We start from the raw sequence: 10,071 nt of genomic DNA, 5'->3' as shown, positions 1-10,071 counted from the left end.
TTCCTTCACAGAAAGGATTATTAGACATAGGAACAGGATGCCCGTGGAGGTGATGGAGTCACCATACCTGAAAGTGTCTAAGAAAAGACTGGATGTAGCACTTAGTGCCATGGTCTAGTTGACATGGTGGTGTTAGGTCATAGGTTGAACTCAATGACCCGAGGTCTTTTCCAACCTAATTGATTCTGTGATTCCTTTTTTTGCCGTGTTTTCTCTCTTTGACAAGTTTGAGACCTCTTTGATGCTGCTTTCCTCATTCATGAACTGAGAGAGGCTACACGAAAGCCTGACCTTCTGTGTGGGGAAGAGCTGTATTTTTTCTGTGCAGCACTGGGGAGCCCCAGACTCGGGGCTCCGCTCCCGCCGCCCGGCTCCCTGACGCGCCCGGCGGCGCCGCCGCCGCCCCGCGCTCCCGCCGCCCGGCTCTGCGCATGCCCGCTCGGGGCGCGGCGGCCGCGCTGCCCCTCGGCGGCCGTGGGGGCGGGCCGTGCCCGGGCGGGTGCAGCGCATGCGCGGCGCGGCTGAGCTGTGGCGGCCCGCGCCCAGGTGAGGGGCGCCCCGGCCCGGCCCGGCCCGGCCCGGCCCGGCCCGGCGGGCGGCGGCGGCCGCGGGGGAGCGGCGGCGGCCCTCGGGCCCGGGGCTGGGCTGTACCTGCCGCGCCTCGCCGTGTGGCGGGGCGGCGGCTCGGACCGGCAGCCGAGTGGCTGGGCCCGCCCGAGCGGGCTCTCCTCGTGCCGCAGGAGTCTGGCGTGTGGGAGGCGGCTGGGTGGGATCGGGGGGAGACCCGGCCCTGGACGGCGGCGTGAGTGCCCGGTTCTAAGGGCGGTGCGCGGCCCAGGGCCTGCCCGCCGGGCCCAGCGGGGCGGCTCTGGCCCGGGGATGAGCAGGAGGTTTTTCACGCCCGTGCCTGGGGGGAGTGGCACTTCTGGTTTGTTTATTTTCGGTTGTGGTAGTGATATTTTGCTTTACTGTGAGAGAAGATGCTGTTAACGCTTCCCAAAGCTTCACTTGATGCAAAGCTGGCAGATAAGGTGTTCTTACTTTATTTCTAGCCCTCTCTGTTTCTTGTTTTAGTTTGAGATGGTTTTGGGGTTTTATTTTAGATCAACATTTCTGCTTATCACTTTCTTAAAAAAATACATTTGTTTTGGAAAGGGTTAAGTGAGGAAAGCATGGATCAGGACTTAAACCACTTCTTCCATTGCAGGGATAGCATCTAGGTTGCGCTTGTGTAACCATGTTTGTTCCATACCTGTTAGCAGGCAGGCAGGTGTGACTGAAGATGGAAAGTAAAAGTGATGCAAATAGCTACTTGAGGAATTTTTCTTCTGCTGACCATAATTCCAGTATTGTTGTAATAGACAGTCATATTCCCATTTCAGAATTCAATACTGGTGCTAAGACTCAGTATTTGGAGCAAACTTTTAGCAAACTTGGCAGGACCTGAAGAAGAAACTTGCATTTTGGTGTAGATTATTCCAGAATGTCTGTTGCTGTTCATTTGAAACAGCTTGTACTGCATATTGCTGCTGATGGACTGCTGGCCTGACCATGTTGCAGACTCCTGAGTTCCTGTTTTTGTAATTTAAATATAAAACTTAACATTGAGACATAACTTCAGTGGGTTACTTTATAGGAAAATAATTTCTACAAATAATAGTAGAAATTTCTGCACTTAATTCTGTCAGTTTTCTGTTAGCCAATTTCTCAGTTACTTTCTTTAAGAGAAGCAGAAACTTAATCTTACTGGATGCTGCCTACCCTCAGAAAGCAACTGAAGGTTGCGAAAAGTATGTAGTGTGGGAACATTTTACTGTTTTTCAAAGCTTTTAATTTCAGCCTTTCAATGCTTTCATTCTGGTTGTGGGTATTTCTAAGGCTCTGTCTCCCCTAGGAGTGTATTGCAGTATGTGTTGCTCTTTTAGCAGCATAGATTTCTTTAGCCCCCAGTGTGTTCACTGATCACTCATTCTTTTCTCTGATGACTTACTCTACTCTTGAGAATGAAACAAGCTCTGTTAGCAAAACCACAGTTTTGCAGGTTCAGCTGTATTTGTTGTAAGAGTTTCACCCAGCACAACAGTTTTGTTTTGCAATTCAGCCCTTGGGGCAACAAAGCTTTCATAAGATAAGTAATGCCCTGAGTAATTCCAATTCTTGAAATAAATGTTGTTTATGAATAGCCTTTAATTTTTAGTTTGTTTTACCTTTTTGGGGTGGAAAGGCATGTCCAATACATCAGTTTTTTATGTGAATTGCATTCTTTCAGGATTTTGAGATATTTCTTGAAGTCTGCAGTTAGATCACTGGCAGCTGTCCTCCACTGTTGTCTTATACTGATGGAACTTTCTTTAGATTCAGATAAAGTCCTTTTTTATTCTTAACTGTTTTTTCAGTTCCTCAATGGAAGAGGTGTTAAAAACTGCCCACGACACTATGGAAACACTCAGACAAAATAGTAATTTACTGACACCTGTGAGGAGTTGTTGGGCAGAGTGATGGAAATGAAGAGCTTCAACCATCGCTTCAGTATGGCGGCAGCTGAATCTGACAAAGACTCCGGATATTCAGGTTTAGAAAAACACTGTTACCTTTCTTGTGTGTTACTGTGCTGAGGCTGTGCTTTAATTGGTGTCATTTAACAAATCTGAGTAACCCCTTCCAGTTGGTGTCTCATTACCTTGGAGGACCTTCCTGTGCAAGATAGGTTTCCACTACAATCATCCTACCACCAAAGTTTTTTGAAGTGGAACATTACCAAATTACAAAGTTAATTTCAGTGAATTTGAATGGAATGGGAATTTAGAATTAATGGAATAATCTTAGACTTTAGAGTCTAGAAGTGGAGATGTCAAAATTACTTTTCCTTTGCAGTGATGAATGAATTGTTGGATTAAGTTCCCCAGTGCCTATTATGATCTGACCATATTGCCAGTAGAGCCTGATAAACCAGAGGGTAGTGGTTATAACATCAGTAAAATAATAGCCATGGTGTGCCATTTTAGTAGTCAACAAAACTGTGCAAAAATTACCTTTAAACAAGAGAAACAATTACTTCTATGAAAGATACCTGCTTCACTGGGTTTTCGATAGAAAATTTCAAGACACAAAATGCCTGCATCGCAAACTATGGATGTGCCAATGCTGGAGCCTATAGTGCTTTCCTGTATCAGTTTTTTGACTAATGCAACCTTGATGATACTATGCAGTCCCTTGGAGACATAAGTACAAAAGAACAGAAAGTAGATTTTTATGAGAGAAACTGTCTGTATAAGAATTGACCTGAGATACAAAGCCTTTTATTAGAGGCTGTCTGACATCTGTCATAGCAGCTTTAATTTTGTTGATATTACAGAACTAAACTTTATTGTTCTTTGTGACTTGGTTGAATGAGGCAGAATATTAAACTGAAAGGCAATAGTAAGCATGTTGCATGTGGAACAACTAACAGCTGAATTCTACATCTGACAGATGGAAGTTCAGAATGCCCAAGTGCTATGGAGCAGACGGACTCCGAGGATGTGCTGAACGCGCTGTGTTGGAATGCAGAGGATGGACCTTGGCAATGCCCGAGGACCACAAGCAGCTCCTTTCCTGCACTATCTCCTATGGTTGTTATGAAAAATGTGTTGGTTAAACAGGTAGGGAAGAAATCATATCTTGAAAAATATTGCATGTTCTTAATTTTCTAAAAAACATTTTTGTTTCAAAAAAGATTTTGCAATGTTGTTGCAGTCCAGAAAAAAAACTGGTAATTTAAGAAGTTCTAGTACGATTCTCTGTTCTTTTGAGAGGCAGCTGGAATCACTAAGATGGAATGTGAAATTGAGGAACTCTGCTCCATCTCCATCTACTAAACCTCTTTGTCTCAAGGGAATCCCCCAAAATACGTCTTCAAGAATGTTATGTTAATAGCACCAAAGATTAAACAGAAAAGGGTGATTTGCTTTTGAAAACTGCTGTGTCTTTTTATTCAAAAAAGATGGTGAAGGATGATCGGTTTGTTTCCTCATTCTTAGGTTCTAGAAGTGCTTCAATGGGAAACACTAATCCAGAATGTTATGAATTAAAAAGTTAAATCCTTATCTGAAGTTAGCTGTGGTACTTGTACTTTAATAGTTGTTTCACTTAATTTCATGTGATAGCTCACGTTGTAACAAGTACAGTCCCTATTTATATTCTCCAGTATTTTTGTGATACATAGTTCCTCCAGCACGTCTGTGAGACCCCCTGTGTAACTTTAACATTTTAACAGAAGGTGTAAGAAGTCCAGAGTACGGTTGCAGTATTAGACCTCCTGCTCTGTACTCACTCATTTTTGGAGCAGAGCAGAAGTTCTTCAATGTTTTTTACTAGAATACTTCTGAGAATACAGTGGGAAGGGGAAAAAAGAATATAAATCCTGATTCTTTTTCTACTGAACCTGTTATGACAACAAGCAAGACCTAATATTCACTGTTAGTATTTAGCAGATTATGCAGTTGTGGGGGAGATGATTCTGCTCTATGAGCATCATGCTTTTTTTTGGCAAGAAGCAATTTCATTTTATAGTTACATTCCTAGATGTGTGGACAAAATACTGTGTAAACAAATGCTGAAGTTTTTATATGTAAAGTCAGGAATAGGCATGCTTCACTAAAGGTTGCCTTTGGCCCAGAGCAGAGAATTTAAGACATTACCTGCACTGATTCCAGTGTTAAACTCCCAAGTTGTGTTGCAAATAACAAGAAGCAGCAACTAATAAGGAGCTTATATATAGAGAAATTTTTAAAAAAAATCCAACCATGTATATGTATATATATATATATAAACTCTAGTAATACAGGAAAAAGGAAATTTGGCAAGGAAGAGTTGGAAGATGGATAAAATGTCCACACTTTGTTCTCTTGAACAGTGCATCATAGTATCTAACTACGTATGATTAAAGACAATAATGTCAAATTGAAAAATGTTTACTACAATAAAGGAAAGCAACAAGTCTAGGTCAGAATAATAATGAAATGTCTTTCTGCCTTTTTTCATTATGCCTAGTTAGCTCATCTTTTAGGTCATCTTTTTAAAATGGTCTTTTCAACACAATGCTGAGTTGGGCTTGCTGGACCAAAGGAAATAAAGCAGGATCCAGTTACTGCTGTTTATTTTTTCCAGTTTCAGTTTCCATCAGTATCATCCTTCTGTCTTGGAACCACTGTGATCCTCTACAGTGGTGGTTACCCGCTGGCCCAATTTCAGAATGTAAACAGCTAAGAGTAGTGCTGCTAAAAAAAAAAAAATAAAAAATCAGGTGGTGATTAATGCCAGTGCTGATTGTGGTAAGGTTTCTGTCAGTCTTGTAAAAGTCTTTAGTAAGTGGGAAGGATTTTTAGGCAAGTGATACTGATACATCAAGAAGTTAGCTTTCATTTACAAATGCAACAAAACACAGAATTTGCAGAGTTAGTAAAATAAAAGTGGCCTTCTCTACTGAAAATGAGACATTGAGTAGGAGAACTAGAGCAGAGTGCTATGTGAGAAGGAAAAGAAGAAAGAATCAAGATAGGAAAAAACCCAAGAGCAAGATAAACAGTTATCAACAGTGGTAACCAACAGTTACCACTGTTCTTTCGGCCTCAATGATTATGGGACTCTGCCATGCTCGGTGCTGTTCAGCAGTGCATTAAATGGCAACCTCTGGCTCCAAACTGTTGCTTCTTAAGGCTACATGTTCTGTCCTGTGTACGTATAGCTACAGTATTTATATGCTTCCTCACTTCTTACATCTCCAGATACTTTTCTTTCGAATGTTCTTTCTTCCGTGTTAAGGTAGTAATATTTATTTTTACAGGTAGCTGTTCTGTACCCCTATTCCAAAAGCATCTTGCCCACTGAACCAAAGAAACATTGTGTCAGAGTAGGTAATTGAATCTTATCTCCAAGTCTCAGTGTCCTAATCAGTGGGTAATACCTGCTTTTGGTAAGTTCCAAGTCATTTACTGGGGGAATGGACTTTAGCAAAGCATATTAGCGTTTGCCAGTTTAAAACTTATGAGACTGGTGGAAAGGATATGGATTTCAGATTACTTAATATAGGCTAAAAATAATAATATATATTTGTGGTAGCTAAAAACTGTGCCTTCAGCAGGCCTGCCAGTTGTGTTCCAAGTTGTAACGAAGTGAAAAAGCAGCTGACAGTATATTAATACAATTGTAGCGGTGATGGCCTAAATATATTAAGAAGTGAGATTTTCCTTTAGAAATAAATAGTGTCTCTTACTAGACCATTTGATGTCTTTGGAGAAAAGCAATCGTGTTTTTGGCCAGAAAATCTTGTGAAGATCTGTAGTAAGGTGTTGGAGGGAAAAGAGGTAATGTCTTGTAAAAATGGATGTTTTCCCCTATATTCCAGAGTATGACTTGTGGGAGGGAACAAAGCCTTGGGCATTGTTCTGTAAATAAAATGCTTTTAAGGTTTATCAATGCACACTGTTTCCCCAGAGGTACAAAGTTAAACTCCTCTGGGCTTACTGCAGGCTTTTCTCCTTGCATTGGTTGATATTCAGCCTTTTTTTTTTTTTCTGTTTCATAGTTTTAAATTCACTGAAACTGTGCGTTGTACTTCAAATTACAAGACTTCCTGAACATCTGTTGTGTATCTTAAATAACCATTTCAAAATCTTGCTATAAGGATAGATTTGAGATTTGAGTTGATACCCTTCAACAAAGAGGGAGCCTGAATTGTTCCTAAAATGTCTGTGCAATCTTTCCTTGACTCTTAAGATTTTTCATAACAGAAAGCTTAATTATTTTTCAGCTTTCCTGTGCACTTGTAGTTTAACCCCAAGTCTGGGTCAAACTTTTTAATGAAGAGTTTACAATATAAGCTTTCACTGTAATCCTCACTTAGGAAAGCATATATATATTCAAATTGAATTGTTTTTAAATATATCTGCTGTTGCATAGTAAAAGGATTATGGATTACAGCTTTATTTCCAGCATTATATTCCATTGTCAGAGAAAGAGAAGGATGAGTTTAATAGCAAACTCTTCATAACACATTAATTGGACAGTATATATCAAATTTAGAAAAATGGCACAGCCCATCTGTTTCGTTTAAATTTGTTTTTATCGTCTTCTACAACGCTTTTGTAAGACTTGTGGTTTTTCCCTGTTTGTGCTTCTCAGGGGAGTTCATCACAGCTCCAGTCTTGGACTGTGCAGCCATCCTTTGAAGTGATTCCAGCTCAGCCACAGCTAGTGTTTCTTCGTCCATCAATCCCACCTCCCATTAATCCTCACCCTGTTGGGAAAAAGAGAAATGACTCCTCTAATTACCTGCCCATCCTGAATTCTTATCCCAAAATAGCACCACAGCCCTGCAAAAGAGATCACTCCTTTGATCTAGAAGAATGTCAGGAAACCACTTGCCATAAACGACTCTGCACAGAAGCACCCAAGATGGAGACTTCTCCTGGACTGATGAGCACTGGTTTGCCTGCTAGTTCTTTTTCCCACCTGCCAGTTAGCTTTAAGACCCCTCAGGATTCTAGCCAGCAAAATTCTTCAGCTCTGGTGACAAGTGGAAAACTGTCAACTCTTCCTGGTTTTCATCGTGTTTCCAGTGATGCTCAGAAAGTGCCGGGTTTGACTCCCCTTTTGCCTTTTGGAACTCTGCAGGCAGCAAAATGCACGCCTCATGAGAGCGAGAGTGCGTCACAGACTACAATGCCTTCTGCAGCGTGGAGCCCTCCATTGATACCAGAAGAGGTTTGCACTACCCCTGAGCTGCTCTTGCAGCAACAAAGCAAGTGCAGACGCTTTCAGAATACGCTTGTTGTGCTACGCAGGTCAGGGTTGCTGGAGATCACTTTAAAAACCAAGGAGCTCATTCATCAGAACCAAGTGACGCAGGCTGAGCTGGACCAGCTGAAGCACCAAACACAACTTTTCATAGAGGCAATAAAGAACAATGCTCCACAGTCATGGGCAGAGCTAGAAGCATCTCTAACAGGATCTGATAAAGCTAATAGCAACCTTGAAGACCCCACTTATCCCAACATGTAGTAAAAATGTGCATAGCTGTTGGTCAAGTTATTTATGTGCCTCCTTTTTTCCTGTCTCAAACTTCTACTTGAGCACTTTTTGAGTCAAAGATTTGCAAAGTCGCATTGCCATTAACAATTTGTCTTCTGGGCCAGCTGTGGGACTGGAATAGCATGGTGGGTTCAAGACAGAATGAGTACTTAGTACTGCAGCATGACCTTGAATTTCATCCTAACTCTGTAATTCCTTGGTCTGAAGAAGTTTGTATGTGCTGGCATGTTCCCATTCTTGAAGTGAAGACAGTCATTTGCAGTATTCTGCAAGCATCTTTTTATTCCCATCTTCACATAGTTGTTTCTGAGAGTGCAGCAGCAGAACAGGCCCACTGTTGGGCCATCATCAGTTCCAAGTAGGTGAAGGGAGTTGGTGTGAGGTGAAATAAGTCCTTTTCCCATCCCCTTCCTTAGTTTTGTTATTTAGAGAAATTGAATAGAGAGGAGAATCTGAAGTTCAGAATATATATTTTTAGGAAGCGATTGCCCTAGAAAACAAGATTATGGGCTCAGGGTACCTAGAGATGAAAGGAGGCAGAAAAAATGAAGTCCAGTTGTAGCTATTTGAGACAAGGAAAAATGAGTCTACCAGTGACCTTCTCCATTCTCTTTCCACTGCTCTAATAGAGTATAAAGGAATGAAGAACTTGCTTTGCAGGGCAGTACCCTCTGACTTAGGGAGAGTTAGCTGGTGGAAATCTCTCATAATTCTTAGAGTACCACATGGACTTTTTCTCTGACAGTATGGAGGGTGGGCTGAAGTGGGTGTGCTTACAACTAATGAGCCTTTCTGCTGATGTAATCTTTATATGTTCAATAAATCTGTGAATAAAGTTCAGCAGCTGGTTAGAAATCTCCTACTGGGCATCAGTCCAGGCTTAAATAGTATTTACCAAACTAGAAAAATCCAGAACTCATACTCATACTCAGAAAAATCTGGAACTCATACTTAAATCTGGGGCTCCTTAGGAAGCATATCCCTGGATAATAGGAAACCTTAACATTTATAAAAAGTAAGGATGTTGAAGCTCTCTGGTGATAAATATGTCATCAGATACCATTCTGTTCAGTTTTCTTAGCTGCCTTTATTCCTGGGAGCCCTGATAAAGCTTTAAAACAATAAGGGCTTTCCTTTTTCGGCTGCAATATAATAAAATAGGTTAGCTTGGAAATGCATTTGGAAAATTAGTTGACTACATCAGGAACAGGATAAGTCCAGATTCTGGGCAGGATCTGAAAGTGGTCCAGTAGATTTGAACAGAAATGTTAGCCTTGAATGGAAACTGTAAGCAATGAACTCAAAGTTTCTTTTGATCCTCAAAGCTGCAAGATTTGGTATTAAGAAGTTAGCTAAAGACAGCTGTCTTGGTCTAATCAGTCCAATGGCCTGCTGCAGCTTCAGTTGTTGACAGCTTACAAGTGGGGTAGCTTGATGGGTCAGACAGACTGTTTTTTGTATTAAGTTTTAATAAATGTTGGTATTTTTGATTACTTTTACTATGTCTTTTTGAAATTCTACTGTTCTAGTTGGAATGTAGGTATTTTCTGTACTTTCAAAGCCCATTGCTAGCTCTGAATACTGTACCCCAACACCTCTGTTATAGAACATGACCTTTTTGCTAAAACTTTACAGAAATTGACTGTGAAATATGAATGAAATAAAGTCTGTACTTGAAAAGTTTGTGAATTATTTAGTGCTGTTGAACTGCAAAGTCCCTGATTCCAAAGCATGCTTTAAATACAGCTCCACAGCAGCATGTTGCCCATGTGGGAACGTGCAGATACAAAAGTGACACTATGATGTATCTCTCTGGAGAGAGTCATGTGAGCTCTAACAGTATCTATGAATTATAGGGTCTCTGGGAGGAGCATGCATAGAAGTGGGCTGTACAGAACTCTAAAAATACATTGTCGTAGGTGACCACTGCCATAGATCTGTCATGAACAACCTGGAAGGATTTTTCCATCTCTGAGCTGTTGTCTCCGTGATGAGTGTACA

The 10,071-nt window shown here is 41.2% G+C and overlaps 1 protein-coding gene across 2 annotated transcripts; it reads left to right on the top strand.

Annotated features, from left to right (window-relative positions):
* Positions 1 to 472: 472 nt before the first annotated feature.
* CIPC (CLOCK interacting pacemaker) lies at positions 473 to 9,750 on the top strand. 2 transcript variants are annotated; one of them, XM_021542813.3, is made up of 4 exons: positions 473 to 546; positions 2,397 to 2,571; positions 3,472 to 3,641; positions 7,162 to 9,750. In XM_021542813.3, exons 2-4 carry the CDS (start codon positions 2,499 to 2,501, stop codon positions 8,038 to 8,040), a joined length of 1,122 nt encoding a protein of 373 aa, XP_021398488.2. In that variant the 5' UTR covers positions 473 to 546; positions 2,397 to 2,498; the 3' UTR covers positions 8,041 to 9,750. The 2 variants fall into 2 exon arrangements, with proteins under 2 accessions (XP_021398488.2, XP_021398489.2); XM_021542814.3 differs by lacking the exon at positions 473 to 546 and adding an exon at positions 896 to 1,031.
* The last annotated feature ends 321 nt before the right edge of the window (positions 9,751 to 10,071 follow it).

This window comes from Lonchura striata, chromosome 6, assembly GCF_046129695.1.
Source record: "Lonchura striata isolate bLonStr1 chromosome 6, bLonStr1.mat, whole genome shotgun sequence".
NCBI lineage: Eukaryota > Metazoa > Chordata > Aves > Passeriformes > Estrildidae > Lonchura > Lonchura striata.
This window is presented reverse-complemented; position numbering and strand designations above follow the sequence as displayed.

What these genes read in the sequence shown, in the direction of transcription:
- CIPC (XM_021542813.3), top strand. Translation starts at nt 2,499, where the DNA reads ATGGAAATGAAGAGCTTCAACCATCGCTTCAGTATGGCGGCAGCTGAA. An exon ending in CAAAGACTCCGGATATTCAG is followed by an intron (nt 2,572 to 3,471) that starts GTTTAGAAAAAC and finishes TACATCTGACAG; the next exon opens with ATGGAAGTTCAGAATGCCCA. An exon ending in AAAATGTGTTGGTTAAACAG is followed by an intron (nt 3,642 to 7,161) that starts GTAGGGAAGAAA and finishes TGTGCTTCTCAG; the next exon opens with GGGAGTTCATCACAGCTCCA.